This window comes from Saccopteryx bilineata, chromosome 3 (assembly GCF_036850765.1).
Source record: "Saccopteryx bilineata isolate mSacBil1 chromosome 3, mSacBil1_pri_phased_curated, whole genome shotgun sequence".
In the NCBI taxonomy this organism is placed as follows: Eukaryota; Metazoa; Chordata; class Mammalia; order Chiroptera; family Emballonuridae; genus Saccopteryx; species Saccopteryx bilineata.
The window spans coordinates 68381787-68399213 of NC_089492.1; the positions used below are offsets into that span (position 1 = coordinate 68381787).

Genomic DNA, 17427 nt, shown 5'->3' on the forward strand with positions numbered 1-17427 from the left:
ATTTTGTAATATGGGATGGTTTCAAAAACAACAGGTCTCTAGGGCACGCAAATAGGGTTTATAATAGTATAAAAATGCTAGGGTCTGGGGGGGGTAAGGGTAGAAAGAAGGGATGTCAAAGGATGTTAAAAAAATTTAAAGTCTTATCTTTAGGGCAGAACTCATTTTAGCATTGTAGTTTGGCAACCTCAGAGTTAAATAAGCATTGGTGTGCTACCCTGAGAACCTAACCACTATTTATGAACATCACTTATAGAAAAAATGCCTGTCTTATAATCCTCTAATGAAAATATTGGGATATAATCTATACATGCTGGTAACAGTCTATACACTAAAACCTAAACTTGGAAAGTAAGTTGGTTGTACTCATGGATTACAGAAATAATTATTTATTATATAATGACTTTACCTGGGAACATACTTTTTTTATTTTAAAGTGAGAGGAAGAGAGCTAGGAACAGAGAGAGATTAAAAGCATCAACTTGTAGTTGCAGCATTTTAGGTGTTCATTTATTGCTTCTCATGTATGCATTTACTAGGGGGCTCCAGCTGAGCCAGTGACCACTTGCTCAAGCCAGTGACCTTGGGTTTTAGTCAGCAACCTTTGGGCTCAAGCCAGTGACCATGGATCATGTCAATGACCTCACGCTCAAGCTGGCGTCCCCACACTCAAGCCAGTAACCTCAGGGATTTGAACCTGGGCTTAGTGACCCAGGTTGACACTCTACCCGCTGGGGAACCACCAGTCAGGCTATACTGTTTTTTAATTACCAAAAGTTGATGTGCACGAATCATTTGTGGAATATCATTGTAAGAAAATAAATATGATAAAGAGCTGTATAACTAATACATAATTGTGACAGAACTGATAGAAACAGGAAAACCAGGCTATTATCTGTAGATATAGACAAGGGTTGCAGATGGAAAAGATTATTTAGAAATCTGTGCTTTTACTGAAGCAGCTTAAGAAATAATATTGTTGGCCACTGGTAATAGATAACCAATCTTCAAAAATAATATCCAGTTCAAATTACATAAGTTTTATTATTTTTAAAGTAACCATTTTACTGAATCAACTAAAAGTGGAGACTGTTGGATCCTGAAGTTTTGGTAAAATGTTCTAAAATCTAGGTTAGATAAATATTCTGTATAATGTAATTTACATATTTGAGAATACATATGATATTTTAAAGTATATCTAGAATTATTTTTAATGTTATAAACTCCATATTCTCTGTAAATAATTAATAGTTAAGAAAACATACTATTCTCTAAAAACAAAACAAAACAAAACTTTCAAAATCTGAAACTAAAGATGAGCTCTCCATTTCTGGTCAGGATCCGTGTTGCTAACTGTGGAAAGAAAATTAGAGAGTAAAAATTTAATAGCGGATACACAGATTCACTGGATTTTTTTTTTTTTTTTTGTATTTTTCTGAAGCTGGAAACGGGGAGAGACAGTCAGACAGACTCCCGCATGCGCCCGACCGGGATCCACCTGGCACGCTCTGCCCACCAGGGGGCGATGCTCTGCCCCTCCAGGGCGTCGCTCTGCCACGACCAGAGCCACTCTAGCGCCTGGGGCAGAGGCCAAGGAGCCATCCCCAATGCCCAGGCCATCTTTGCTCCAATGGAGCCTTGGCTGCAGGAGGGGAAGAGACAGAGAGGAAGGAGGGGAGTGGGGGTGGCGAAGCAAATGGGTGCTTCTCCTATGTGCCCTGGCCGGGAATCGAACCCGGGTCCCCCGCACGCCAGGCCGACGCTCTACCGCTGAGCCAACCGGCCAGGGCCAGATTCACTGGATTTTAAATTATCTTCTGGCTAGAAAAAGCATTCATTCCTTTTTTTTTTTTTTTTTTTTTTTGGTGACAGGGTCAGAGAGAGGGACAGACAGAAAGGAGAAATGAGAAGCATCAATTCTTTGTTGTGGCAACTTAGTTGTTCATTGACTGCTTTTTCATATGTGCCTTGATGAGGGGTAGGTGGGGGTTATAGCAGAGCAAGTGACCCCTTGCTCAAGCCAGTGACCTTGGTTTCAAACCAGCGACTTTGAGCTTCAAGCCAGCATCGTTTGGGCTCAAGCCAGTGACCATGGGGTCATCATGTCTATGATCCCATGCTCAAGCCAGTGACCCCTGCTCAAGCAGGTGAGCCCATGCTCAAGCTGGATGAGCTCGCGCTCAAGCTGGCACCTGAGGTTTTAAACCTGGGTCCTCTGCATCCTAGTCCTACACTCTATCTACTGTGCCACCACCTGGTCAGGCCCCAGAATAATTTTGTTGCTCAATATAAAGTTGGGTTTTTTTTGTACATGTAAGAACACTGCTGAAGCTCCTACACAAAATTCAAGCTTTGGACCTGTTGATTTTAAGGGTTAAACTTCTATAAAGATTCTGAATTTGACAAATTAACCTAACACTATTTTCCACCACACACCTTTGATTGTCATTGTGGTGGGTGAGGACTGGATCCTCGAAGTGGGATTCCAGTTCTTGTGGGAGTGTTTGCTTCCTACTTGTGGTTCACTGGCCTTTCACTCCTGACCCTTCGTAGTGCCTGTCTCTACAACTTACAGTGATAGTCAAGGGAGGACTCTGATGGGTGTTCTTTTTCCTAAAAGAAACTAGTTCACTTGTAGAAAAAAATTTTAAATGCTGTCAGTAAAAGAATTACAATTTGATACTTACATATCATTCCTTCTTTTTCTAACTTTTTCAAATGAAGGAAGACATTATGTGCAGCCACTTTATGCAAATGCTCAGGAGTATCCTAAAACAAAAAACAAACAAACAAACAAAAAAACTGAAAGAAAACCTTTCTTTTCTAAAAAAGGACAGAGTTAATCCTTTTGAAACTTCCTAAAAATGCAAGAAAAGAACATTTTAACTTAAATTCATTTTTATATAATAATAGCCAAAACGACCTCAGCTTGTACACGTCTTGTTCCAGGCACCATATTCTTATCTACATTCACACAGATAAAATAGCCTGTGAGCTCCATAAAGACAGTAACAGTCTGTTCTGTTCACTGCTGAATACCCAGTGCTTAGCATAATGGCACACAATACTCAGTATTTTATGACTGGATAAACAAATGTAAAATTATTCTAGATAGATTCAATGATGTTTCACATGTTGGCCCTATGGTTTATTTAATAGGTTATATGACAACTCTCACATTGTCCTTGGTTATTTTACCCCTTTTATCGTTTAGTTTTCATCCTGCATACTCTTCCTTGGACTTTTTTTAAACACTGATGTTTACAATGCATTGTATCACTGACTCTCGTCTCTTTTCACTCATCCATGATACTGCCACAGCAGTATCATGCATTAATGATTTCCAAATATAAACTTCCACCCCTAAACGCTCCTTACGTACCAGTACCATATACTATCTCCATCAGTGTGATCTTCTAGATCGCATATGTAATTCCCTAGACTAAGATCTCTGAGTGGCTGGTCATTCTCAGGTTAATGGCTAAAGCTCAAATCCATTAGCATGACAAGGCTTCCCAAGACATGATCACGCCTGCTTTTTTTTTTAAATTTTATTTATTTTTTATAAATTTTTATTCATTTTAATGGGGTGACATAAAAAAATCAGGGTATATATGTTCAAAGAAAACATCTCCAGGTTATCTTGTCATTCAATTATGTTGCATACCCATCACCCAAAGTCAGATTGTCCTCTGTAACCTTCTATCTGGTGGTTCCTCAAAAAACTGAAAATAGAACTACCTTATGACCCAGCAATCCCTCTACTGGGTATATACCTCCAAAACTCAGAGACATTGATACGTAAAGACATATGTAGCCCCATGTTCATTGCAGCATTGTTCACAGTGGCCAAGACATGGAAACAACCAAAAAGCCCTTCAATAGAAGACTGGATAAAGAAGATGTGGCACATATACACTATGGAATACTACTCAGCCATACGAAATGATGACATCGGATCATTTACAACAAAATGGTTGGATCTTGATAACATTATACAGAGTGAAATAAGTAAATCAGAAAAAACTAAGAACTGCTTTTTCTGACTCCCTTCCTGCCCATGCACCCAACGTTTGAACACTCCTTTTCCTACTCTCAGTGTTTGAACACACCTTTCCTCCTGTTTAGATCCTATTTATTTATTAAAGTGAAAGGAGGGGAGACAGATTCCTGCATGTGCCCCGTTGGCCAAATAAGTTTGTAAAATGTGATTTTTATGTTTGCATGCTTATAGTTTGCATTGGGGACTGGGCAGTGCCAGGTATATGTGGTCTGTGAAATTGCAAATTACCTTCCTGCTTGGGAAGGGCCATTGTTTTGCTAATGTTTGCTGGAGGAAAGGATTTCAAGGCAGAAAGTTTTTGAAAAAAAAAAGAGAAGAGGGAGAAGGAGAAAGAAGCCATGTTTGCAGGGGGATGAGCAGAGAGAATGCAGAGTGCTGAAGAAGAAGCCATGTTGGCAGGGAAAGAGAAGGTGTGCAGATGGGGAATCAGAGCTGAGGGGCTTTGTGAGCTCCTCTAAGACTGGTGGGGCCTTTGATTCTAGGAGAAACTGGAGAAGATCCTCCTGGTTGTGGAACTGGAGAATGTGTCAGTGGCTTTGGGAGCCCTGTGCGTTTGCTCGTTGGCCTGTGCGAGACTTTAATAAAGGAATGGCCCACCATTTTTTGACTCCACTGTTTCTTTACCGTGCACCTGCATGTGCATGGCCATGACGGTGGTGGCCACTGGCCCTACCCCCACCGGAATCCACCCAGCAAACCCCATCTGGGGCCAACACTCAAATCAACTGAACTATCCTAGCATTCAGGGCCAACACTCGACTAATTGAGCCACTGGCTGTGGGAGGGGACGAGGTGGGGAGAGGGAAGGGAAGAGAATCAGATGGTCACTTCTCGTGTATATCCTGACTGGAGATTGAACCCAGGATGTCTGCACACTGAGCTGATGCTTCATCCACTAAGCCAACTGGCTAGGGCCTAGATCCAATTTAATGATGTAAGTTTCTGAAGCTTTTCCAGACAAGAACTCATTATCCTGCAAGTTCATCAGGTAGAATTTATCCCTCTTTGTGTTTGCCCTGACATACTGTGTACAGGCCCTGGAGGAAGCCTGGTGTGAGAGAAACAAGATTCAAGCATCTGACATCTGAAATTTGACTATGTGACTTCTGCTTGTCATGTGCCCTTGAAAAAGCTACTTCACATACACATTCAGGGTCAGTTTTTTAATCTATTAAATTGAAATAATTGTATCTTAATGCAGTACAAATTTGAGGTATTTAAGTTCCTCAAATTACATTTGTAAATGTAAAGCATGTAAGTAGTGTCTAGAACATACAAATGTGCTAAAAAATAGAAGTTATTATGATAGTACTACAAATATGTGGGTCTTTTTTGTTTTTAATGGGTACACTTTCCCTTTCCAGCAATACAAGTATGTGTTAAACATGAACTGAGTCCTTTGAGGGCAGGGGTCTATAGTCGTCTTTGTATGTATCTTTGTACTAGTTCATTATGTGGCGCATGACAGGCTTTCAATAAATGTTGAATGAATAAATACATCTGCAATACTTAATGCAATTCTATATGCAGCAGGTATTTCATACATAAACCCAGTGAATATACAACTGAATACATCTCTGAATGCAAAACCAGTTATTTTTAGGCATGGGCAGGCACTTGACGATGACTTACCTGTGAGGGTTGTCAGAGTTCTGTCTATACTTAGGATAGAGAAAAACCCCAGTGTACCAAGGGAGAGTCTAGAGTGGCTATACTCTAGTATGTATTATGAAGAAATGAACTCTTTCACAGAATTTAAATATTTATATTACCCTTTTGCTAATGGCACTTATCTTGAGCCATTTTAACCATTCATTCCTCCCTTTTTATTTTCTTTCTTTTTAAAATTACCCCTCCCTTTTAAAACAAAGCCCACTGAGTATGACCTATTTTTTGATAACTTGGGCCTGTAGGATATTAAGGTGCCTTACCAATTGTAACCGGCCTGGGTACCTTTTCAATTTTGTCTTTAGTGACACTCTCATGTATCTTCCGGCTGTCTAGGTTGTGGCAGTGGGAGGTTTTAAACCTAGTTAATCTAATACCAAAGCCTACATTCTTAACCTCAAACTACACTGACTTCACAGCAGGTACCTAATAAACATTTGCTGAAAAACTGAATTATACTAGTCAGCCGTCACATAGTGATGTGCTCAGAGGTCCCTGAGGTGAGGGGTGCTCTCTCTACCCTGAATTTCTCTACTTGTGTCCTTTATGTGTACTTTCTCCATGTCAGACATTGCTGCTACTCCTCGCTGCTATTACCCCAGATCTGTCTCCAGCTGCTTGCCTCTTTTCAGTAGTTACAGGCTAGGACACCAGATAATCAAGATGGCTAGAGCAATACATAAGCCACCACCCAACTTAATTGTCAGGTTGCTCGGAACGGTCTCCCCTACAGAAGAAAGTATATGGTTTAATGATGGCTCAGAATGGTTACTGTTGTTCTCCAGGCCAGGTTTGTTTAACCTCTGTGTTCTTGAAAAGTGAGGTTGCTGGTCTTGAATCTATATGAGTGGCATTACTTATAAAATTAACAGACTTATTCTCTCTGGGAGGTGATTAGTTTATCATACCTGTAGTTTATTAAATAAATTATTCTAATAAAATTGTGGCTATGTACAAATAAGATAAACAGAATTACCTTGTAAATAATTTTTACAAGCTCCATTACTGTAAATGGTTTTTCAAAATTATCACGAAATATTGCAAGAATTTGCTCTTCTCGAATCTTTCTGTGAGAAATGTATTCCTGAATTTTAGCTTCAGCATTATGGATTACTGGACCATGTCCTGAATTAGAATAATTAGAAAAATTATTTCAACCACATAAACATAATTCAAGTTAATTCACTGTATTTAAAAATAATCCATATGATATATTGAATTAGCATACTAAATATACCACAAATAAGACTTATTTAGAAAAGTATATAGATATGAGACTTAAAATTACATACAATACCAAAAAAGTTAGACAGTTATATCAAAGTCTATATAAAATGTTACTATGTACATTAAAAAAGTATAAAATGATAATATAGTAATGATAACAGAAATTACAATAGTAACGCTAGGTAATATTTATAGAGTACTTATTGTTTGCCAGACACTGTTGTAGGCTGTACACTGTTCTTACAAGAATCCCAAGAGGTGGGTACTGTTACTGTCCCTTCTGAGTAGCAGACACTGAGGCACAAAGTAGGCAGATAACCTGCCCTCAGTCACACAGCTAAGGAGTGGGCTGGGATTCTGACCCACGAGCTTTAAGCACTCTCGGTTCTTCCTGCTGTGCTACACTTATTATAAAAGATTGAAAAGGGGAATGCAAAGTAGCTTCATGTAAATGACCAAGAGCAATTAAAAATTCACAGGAACCAGAGTAGAACATTAAAAAATCTTATGTATAGGATTGTAATTCAGAAATGTTGATGACCCAGATAAAGTTATACTGAGATGTACATGCTCTTTACTACAGTGCAACTTAATATATTACACAAGTCTGCCAAAGCGATGTTTAAAATATTTGAGGACAAAATATCCAAAAGCAGGCTAATCTATTACCACCTAACATGTACAGGCTTTGGTTAGAATACTGACCATCATTTACTGGCTGGTTGGCCATGAATGTCTCTGACCTGTTTCTTCACATGCGCAATGAGGACACCACTATCTACTGCGTGGGTTTTCGTGAGGAAAACAGCTGGCTGTAAAGGCCCCTGCCGGTACCTGATGGGTAGCAGGCTTTAATATATGGTAGCTATGGCTACAGACATAATTTACATGTAAGCTCCTGTTGTGCTAATAAGCCAATTCACTGGATTCACTAAAGCTAACGCTCCAAGAGCCTTTATGAGGCAGCCTCTCATTAGCTTTACTTGAATGTGAGTGCACCATTTATTCTCTTTACTTTAAAAACAGCCGTCAGCTTGCATCCCTTTCATGTCATAATATTAATCCAAATGCCCAGGGTATGTTTCCTAATTCCTCTGCAGTAGAAACAAATGAGAGAATATGAGGGTACTGAAGACACTGCATTTACAGATCTTTCTGTGGCTCCTTGGTTAGGAACAAGTCAGAAAGGACTTAAAAAATTAAGTAACCTGGTCTCTTTTCCCTTCTGGACCCTACTGTTGGGTCCTGTATGTTTCTTAGCTTTCAGGATGGAGGGGAGATTGGGAGACTCCCCTTGCAGAGCAGTGCACAGACAGTCGAGGTGCTAACAACAGGGTTCTTCTTCTGAGAATCAAAATAAATATATGATTTTACAGTTCACATGGAAGCTGCTGACTTCCACAGAACTGTGAGTTATAACAGCTAAAGCTCAGAAGTCAAATGTTACCCACGGTTACACAGCTAAAATGTGGTTGCTGGGCAAATGAGTTTGTAAAATTTGTATTTTTTGAGTTTGCTCACTTTTAAAAAATGGCACTGGGCAGGTAAAAGAGTGCTTGCCCTCAGAGTAGGGGAGTTGACTGCAAACTGTGGATTGCATTCCTCCTTAGGAGGGACCATTGTCTTGCTAATGTTTGCTGAAGAAGAGGTTTTGGCCAGGAAGTTTTGAAAAAGAGAGAGAAGAAGGAGAAGGGGCAAAGAGAGAAGCCATGTTGGCAGGGAAAGAGAGAGAAGGGGTGCAGATGGGGAGCCAGAGGTGAGGGGCTTTTGGGAGCTCCATTGAGATTGGTAGGGCCTTTGATTCTAGGAGAAACCGGAGAAGATTCTCCTGGTTGTGGAACCAGATAATGCTTTGTGAGCTCTGAATGAATGAAGAGGGAAGTGTTTTCCCTGTGTGTTTGCTCGCTGGCCACTGCAAGACTTTAATGAAGGACGGCCCACCATTTTTTGACTCCACTGTTTCTTTACCGTCTGCCTGAATCTAATGAGAACCTGCATGTGCATGGCCACAAAGGCAGCGACTACTGGCCCTACCTACAGTGGTCCAGGATAGAAATCAAGTTGGTCAAACTGAAGATAGCTTACAGAATGAAAAAATTCCTTGTTCCAGTGTTTAATAGCTATATTAAACATTGTATTAAACATTTTGATATGTCTATTAAACACCATCTAATAGTTGTATTAATAGCTGTTTAGATGTTAAAAAAAATAACATCATATGTTTATAAAAATGATTAATATAACCCTTGGCCTTTTTTAAATTGCATGACTTGCCTGACCTGTGGTGGTGCAGTGGATAGAGCATCAACCTGGAATGCTGAGGTCCCGGTTTGAATCTGGGCTTGCCAGGTCAAGACACATACAAGAAGCAACTACTACGAGCTGATACTTCCCATTCCTTCCCCTGCCTTTCTCTTTCTCTCTCTCTCTCTAAAATCATTAAATAAAATCTTTAAAAAAGTTGCACAGCTAGACAGGACTTAGGGGTATAATTTAAAGAAGCAGTTTACCTGTCTCTCTTTAAGGTTGAAAACACATGCACACGTGCGAACACACCCCAAAATGAACCTTCCTTACTATTTGATAAAAATGGTTATCAGATTTAAAAAAACGACTCACCTGGATATATAACACCAGCTTTCATTTTCAATAACTCTTTTAGGGAGTTCATATAATCATAGAGGTCTTCAAACACAGTTGATCCTTCCCCTAGGATGCAATCTCCAGAGAAAAGAGCATTTTCTTCCTCTAAAAGTAGAGCCATATGATCATCAGTGTGGCCAGGTGTGTGTATAACTCTGGTCAAAAGAAGAAATAGAAACAATTATGAACTCTTAAGCTTAGAAGAAATTTTGAGAAGTAAATTATTCTCTATCCTTATCTCTGGACAAGACACAAATAAATAACATCAATGAGTTAAAAAGCTCCTTTTTCTCTTGTTGCCCACTCAAAATTATCAACAGAAATTTTTCTCCTTTAGCAAAATCAAATGTCTCTGAGGTACAAATTTAATACTTTTCCCACTTTTTTCTTATTATATAAATAATTCTGATTATGAAAAATTTGGAAAACACCAAAGAAAAGTACTTAATGTATAGATAAAAATCACCAATCTTTCCACTACTTAGACATAGTGCTTTTAATTTTTAAGAACATATATTTTTTTCCATTTTCTTAGCATGTTAGGAAGTACGTTTTACAAAACAATTTATGAAAAGACTATGAGAAAGATGCATTTTCATATGTTGCTGGTGGGTGAGCAAAATAGTATAGCCCATAAAGATGGGAATTTGGCATTTTCTTGAAAAATAGCCCTCTTTAACCCATCAATCCCACTGTTAGAAATTTACCCACAAAATACATCTTCACAAATAAAAAAATGTGTATAAATTATTTACTACATTATGTAATAACAAAATATTAGGAACAACCCAGTGATGACCCGTTAAGGCACTCTAGGTAAAATATGGTAGATCTACACAATGAAACGCTATATAGCTATCAAAAAGAATGAGGACGATCTCTATGAATTGATGTGCAGTAATTTATAGGATATACTGTCAAGTGATAAAAAGCAAAATGCCAAAGAGTGTTCATATAGTATGTTTTTTTATATATGAAAGATGAAGAAATAAAAACATACATGTGTATATTTCCTTACTCTTTGCAAAAAAGAAAGTCAAGAAGGATAGATCAGAAACTAAGAAATACAGCTGCCCCTAAGGGGTGGCAAGTGGGGGGCAAGTCAGCCTCCTCTAATTAGAACTTTTTTTAGTAGTTTTCATTTTTAATCTAGGTAAATATTTAATATAGTCTAAACATAAAATTAAATAAGAAAAAACCATTAACATTGAATACAGAAAGAAGTAAAACTTACTAGATACTAAGTAGACAGATAACATAGCCCCAGTAAAAAAAATGCATTAATTCAAGTAAGTTTTAAATATAATACTAAAACTGGACATCCTTAATGAAATATATCTTAAGATCAAAAGAACTGCAAAGATATCCTGAACTTTACTTAATAGGTTTAATGTCAGCAGTGTTATTAGTTATTGTATTTTTGAAATACAATATTGTATGTTTATTCTATGCTGGTACAAACAAGTAAATAAAACTGATGTCAACTAAGTTTTTCACTGTGGGATAAGAAAAAAATGGAATCAAGAAACTAAATCTTGGGATGTTACTAGCTTGAATTGAAGAGTTATGAATTCAGAGTTTTTTCCCTACCTATGTCTATAAAAAGGCCCAAAGGGATGATACTCCAGTAGTAATGAGCATACCTCACACTCAGGTCTTTGTTTCTAAATACCATTCCTGACTCAAAGAAAGCAGGGTTTCTTACAGACTTGCTGGCTCCAGGTCTGAGACAGGTATTTTTTGTGGTATTGAGATATTCTGTGTCAGACAGAAAGGAGGTGCTGAAAGATTGGGGGGGGGGGGACCTATGTCAAAAGGACAAGGAAGTACTGAATAAAAAAAAAGTCTGTACCATATCATGCTTTTTACTTAAAAAAATTTTAAATTTCTTTTGAATGCTGATGAACAAATCTTTTTCTCCTGCGAACTACTACCTTCTTTATTTGATCCAGCTAATAATACTGTTTTGTCTTTTTCCAAATAGCTCCAGATATATGGAAAAGACTTATATAGGCGGATGGGGATCCTTAAACCCCTCAGCGAGATTTTCTGAGCATGGCTTTTAAGATACCTAGAGGCAGAAAAAGCCCAATAGAGATCAGGAGAACTACCAGCTTTTAGGATACACCCTTAAAGGCTCCAATGCCCCAAAGGGGTCTCATAGGATGCCATCTGGGTCCTGCTTCAATAGTGGAAAGGAAGGTCATTGAGCTAAAGCCTGCCAGATTTACATGCCTCTGTTGTGAGGAAACAGGGACACTGGAAGGTAGGCTTCCCCCTCACTCCTCTAAGGGAGGGTTCAGTCTCTTCCAGCCCTGCTCCAGCCACCTATGACCTAACCTTGCCCAGAAAGCTGGGGTTTGCCACAGAAGGCTGAAGGTGCCCAGGGCTGTCGGCCTCATCTACGACACTGTGGACGAGCCTAGGGTATTTCTTCCAAGAAGCAGGTAAACTGATCTCATTTACACAAGGGCCACTTAACTATGTCTTGCCTGAATAGTCAGGTTTTTTATTCTTCCCTCGAAGATCTCTGTTGTGGGTGTTGATAGTCCTATTTTCTGCTTTGTTTAATATATAGTGTTTCCTTTATTCCTCCTACCTCAATGCCCCACTCATATTTCAGGCTGGGACCTACTCCTAATTTAGAGCTCTCTTTCCCCCTTTTGCCAACTTCTATTATGAATCTACCTTTGCCACCCAGCTTAGTGTATCCCAAGGTTCTCTTTACCAAGCCACAGTCGCAGAGCTCCAGGGAAAAGCAACCTGGTCTCATCTCTCCAGGCAGAGGAAAACAGAAGCTCCATCTCCACACATGCTGCAGATGGCTTTTCCAGTCTACCTGAATAATTACCAGCTAGAAGCAGCGGTCATTGGGGCTTGGATGTGAGCTGCAAAGTATAGAATTATGACAATTCCAATGCCATGCGGACTTTTCCTGGAGGTGGACTTGTCCTGGACTCCTGCTCCTAGTGACAGCTCCTAACAGACTGAACTGGGGTTGGGTTGCATTTTTCAGGGATTTGGCATGGTATTGGGGCCAACTTGGACTTGGTGAACATGTTAAGGACACTACTCTTTTATGGATTCTTGCTGTATTGGCCAAGAGTTTGCTTAAAGGCTATAATCACTGTAAAAAAAAAATAGAAGACTGGATAAAGAAGATGTGGCACATATACACCATGGTATACTATTCAGCCATAAGAAATGATGACATTGGATCACTTAAAACAAAATGGTGGGATCTTGATAAAATTATACGGAGTGAAATAAGTAAGTCAGAAAAAAACAAGAACTGCAGGATTCCATACATTGGTGAGACATAAAGACGAGACTAAGAGACATGGACAAGAGAGTGGTGGTTATGGGGGGGCGGGGGGAGGGAAGGAGGGAGAGGGGGAGGGGGAAGGGGAGGGGCACAAAGAAAACCAGATAGAAGGTGACGGAGGACAATCTGACTTTGGGTGATGGGTATGCAACAGAATTGAATGACAAGATAACCTGAACATGTTTTCTTTGAATATATGTATCCTGATTTATTGATGTCACCCTATTAAAATTAATAAAAATTTATTTATTAAAAAAAAAGTCTGTAGTGATACTCCAGAAACAGGAAGGAGGGGAATCTCTTTTTTAAGAAGAATATAAACAAATAAAGAAAAAAATGAACCTCAAAACAAAGTAGAGCCAATAGAAATCACAATCATGCCACCTTTTTTTTTTTTTTTTTGCATTTTTCTGAAGCTGGAAACAGGGAGAGACAGTCAGACAGACTCCCGCATGCGACCGACCGGGATCCACCCGGCACGCCCACCATGGGGCGATGCTCTACCCACCAGGGGACGATGCTCTGCCCATCCTGGGCGTCGCCATGTTGCAACCAGAGCCACTCTAGCGCCTGAGGCAGAGGCCACAGAGCCATCCCCAGCGCCCGGGCCATCTTTGCTCCAATGGAGCCTTGGCTGCGGGAGGGGAAGAGAGAGACAGAGAGGAAAGCGCGGCGGAGGGGTGGAGAAGCAAATGGGCGCTTCTCCTGTGTGCCCTGGCCGGGAATCAAACCCGGGTCCTCCGCACGCTAGGCCGACGATGCCACCTTTACTATATTAAGTCAAGCATCATTTAATAGACGCTAAAACCACTAGATAAAAGATTGTTCGGAAGTATGACATTCACAGAAATAAGTTAAAGTTTCTTTTTTTTCCTTCAAGATTTTCTTTATTGATTTTTTTTTTTTTGTGACAGAGAGAGAGAGAGACAGACAGACAGAGGGACAGATAGGGACAGAAAGACAGAAAGGGAGAGAGGTGAGAAATATCAATCCTTCCTTGTGGCACCCTAGTTGTTCCTTGATTGCTTTCACATATGTGCCTTGGTGGGGGGAAAGGTTCCGCAGAGCGAGTGACCCCTTGCTTAGGCCAATTACCTTGGCCTCAAGTTGGTGAGCCTTGCTCAAACCAGGTGAGCCCGTGCTCTAGCTGGAGACCTCGATGTTTCAAACCTGGGTCCTCCGTGTCCCAGTCTGACGCTCTACCTACTGTACCACTGCCTGGTCAGGCAGTTAAAGTTTCTTGCATTAGGCTTAACTCACAGAACCATACTGCTAATAAGCAACAATGAATTTCCACTGAAAAGGTGTGTAAATGCCATTAGCAATTAAAGGTTCAGTATTTTCACTGGATAACTCCACCAAGCATTTAAAGTCAGATAACTGCACTACTATTTAACCTATCCTAGACCATAGAAAAAGAAAGTCAACTTATGAATCCCAAACCTAATAAAGGTTGTACAAAAAAACTACTACCTGATCTCACTAATGAATATTGTTATAAAAATCTTAACTAAGATATTATTATTAATATTTTTAAGTGAAAGGAGGGGAGGTAGAGAGACAGACTCTCACATGCGCCCAGATCAGGATCCACCAGGCACCCCCCCATCTGGGGTGGATCCTCGAATCAACCCTGCTATCCCCAGCACCTGAGAAGGATGCTTAAACCAATCTGCAGAAGGAGAAGGGAGAGAGAAGGGAGAGTGGGGAGGGGAAGAAGCAGATAGTCACTTCTTCTGTGTGCCCTGAGCAGGGATTGAACTGGGGACATACATAAACTGGCTGACGCTCTATCCACTGAGTCAACTGGCCAGGGCTTAACTAAGATATTAATAAATAGAATGCAGAGCATATTTAAAAATAACATCATGACCAAATACAGTTTACTAAAAAGCTCAATATTATGAGATACCTGCAAATCATAAAGCTATGGAGAAAATTAGTAAGATCATCTCAACACTGCAAAGATATTTGACAAAATTCAACTTTTAAATAACAGTATTTAAGAAAATTGAAATGACTATAACTTAGAAGTTTCTCATTTGCCAAAAATCCAGTCAAATCCTTAATGTTAAATATTGAAACTGTAAAGCCTTTTTAAAGAATCCGTTAAAAATGTAAGAGAGATAAGAACATGAGATATTCATGTAATGGGAGCAATTATTTTTGAGAGGCATTAGGACCTGACTTTAGGAACTATAATGCTTTTATGGTTTCCACGTATATGCTTTATATTGCAAATGATTGCTATATTTAGTGATGGTGAGGTATTAAAAAGATGTTAGAAATCTCTTTTGTCTGATTAAACCTGCTGCAGCCAGTTAATGAAAGTATTCCATGTTATACGAAAATTATTTAAGGAGGTGTATTTCCGCAACTTAAAAAAATGGATGTGGGTGTCGATCTTATCTTATGGACAATCTTATGAAGAGTCACACATAGAATATGTTTACAAACGAAACCTCAACCTTTTTTAATCTACAAAAACTTATTTGGAGAACCACTTTCAGAGTCTGCAAACTGTCTTATCCCTCAACGTGCTTGCAATGTCTCCTTCATTACTACCCTCCTACTCCCCATGGCAGAACTCAGTAATGGTTTCCTTTGATATACTCTAGGCTGAAGGAAAAAAACCCCCTTAAATTAGGGGATCAGAGAAGTTCCAGTCCGCCAGTCACCTAGGTGGCTAATGTTTTAATTTGCATAAAAACTGTGTTAAAATTCACTTCAAGTAGGCAGGAGGAAAAAGGAAATGACATCAGAGGTATTTTGCTAAAGATCAGAGGAACTGCAGCTGTGGCCTCGCATTCATCAGGTAGAGCATTTATCTAGTTCTGCCACTTCCCTGACACACAGCCTTCACAGGAATGGCTCTCTTAGAAAATTTACAACAGTCAACAAAAGCTGTTGGATTAACTCTGAGAAATTAAATTTAGTTCACGAGAGAATTCCTCAGGGTTACATCCAGAATCCTTATTAAAAAACCTTGCTAACTTTCTATTTTTTACTAATGGGTTCTTGGTGGATATTATCTCTATTCTATTTTTTTTTTTCTTTTCAAAATTGGCAGGGAGACAAGGTCAACTGGACATTAAATAAAAACTGCTCACAAAAATTAGGGGATATTTTATCGCTTCATATTCATCTTGAAATATCTCCTAATTTTTGTGAGCAGTATTTTTGGGACTTAGCATAATTAGAATTTACATTTTGAGAAAAGAGTATATACTAAGTCATTTAAAAAAGTGTCTTCTTTTTATGATTCTTAGTGTTAGTTTCCCCCAAATCTTAAAATAGAGTCTCATACTTAATCAGAATGCAGTAAAGCAAAAATTAAATGGAATTCACATAACAGTAAGTTCCTTGGCATCAAATCAATCCATGAAACAAGACAGTATTCAAGTGAGGAGGTGGGGCAGTGACAGGAAGCAAGCACGTGGGTGGCGCTGGGGCACCAATGTTACTAACTGCGTTTCTAACTGCGGATCTGCAGGCTGCTCAGTTTGTTCAGTTTGTAACAATTCTTCCCCTTGCATAATGATGGCATGTATACTTTAAATCACGGCAGATGGGTGACAGTTAACTTCCATGAGCCAAAGAGAGTCTTAATCTGCACATTAGGTAGGGATCTACTATGCATGCCTCTGGGATGGCTGATAAACCAGTACCATGGTTCTCCAACCTGAGACAGAAGAATTGATGAACCACCTCCTTTCTACCCCTTTCTTTAAATTGGTCTAGGGCTGGTGTGTGATAGGGGCCATTCAGTATTGTCAAGAATACTTTTTGAAGATGTAGTACTGCAATGTTTGATTTTTCTGTGGTATCATCAAATTATACAAGATCTTATCATATTTTGAACAAGAATATTTTAATAAATTTGCCCTACAATTAGTTGGTGTATAAATTAAATTGTGTAAATCACTGGAAGAATGGAAAAAAGAGGACATTGGTTTGAAAGGGAGCACAGGTACCCATTACTTCATTTCCTCTCTCATTCATCTGTTCATCTACTCACCTCTCTGTAGATATTTACTACATATAGGATAAATATTCACTGCCTCCAATGTGCCAGGGACTGAGGACATGAAGATGAATCTGGTATCAGCTCATGTCAGAGAATGGCTAGCTTATCATCAAACCTATTTCCTCTTTTTCCTGGGCATGAAGTTAAATTCTACTTCAGGAGTGGCACATGACTGAAATGACAGCCAATGCACCAGAGGCCCAGCCCATGGAAACCTAGGAAACATCCCTTCCGTGCTCTGTCTCCATCCCCTGGATTTGTGGTAGGCAGTTAGACAGACATGAGCAGAGCATGGAGTCTGGGCCAGGGACAGGTCACCATGGTGGAAAACCCCCAGGTGCACAGCAATGGGCAAAACTGGGAAAACAAGGACCTCCCCCCCAGGGTGACCTTTCTCCCCTTAGCTGGTCATGTGGTTTAGACTCCCTGATTTCATATTGCTGGTAATGGGATTCAGACCCGCCCCTCAGAGGA

The 17427-nt window shown here is 39.5% G+C and overlaps 1 protein-coding gene across 1 annotated transcript in view; it reads right to left on the minus strand.

Moving 5' to 3' along the window:
• Positions 1 to 1019: 1019 nt before the first annotated feature.
• The window catches only part of LACTB2 (lactamase beta 2), a 28460-nt gene continuing 12052 nt past the window's right edge, over positions 1020 to 17427 (minus strand). Inside the window, exons 4-7 of the mRNA XM_066266285.1 lie at positions 9578 to 9756; positions 6708 to 6856; positions 2688 to 2769; positions 1020 to 1353 (exon numbers count right to left, since the gene is read on the minus strand). Coding sequence (XP_066122382.1) covers positions 1310 to 1353; positions 2688 to 2769; positions 6708 to 6856; positions 9578 to 9756 — 454 coding nt within the window. The 3' untranslated portion in view covers positions 1020 to 1309. The remainder of the gene's footprint in view (positions 1354 to 2687; positions 2770 to 6707; positions 6857 to 9577; positions 9757 to 17427) is intronic.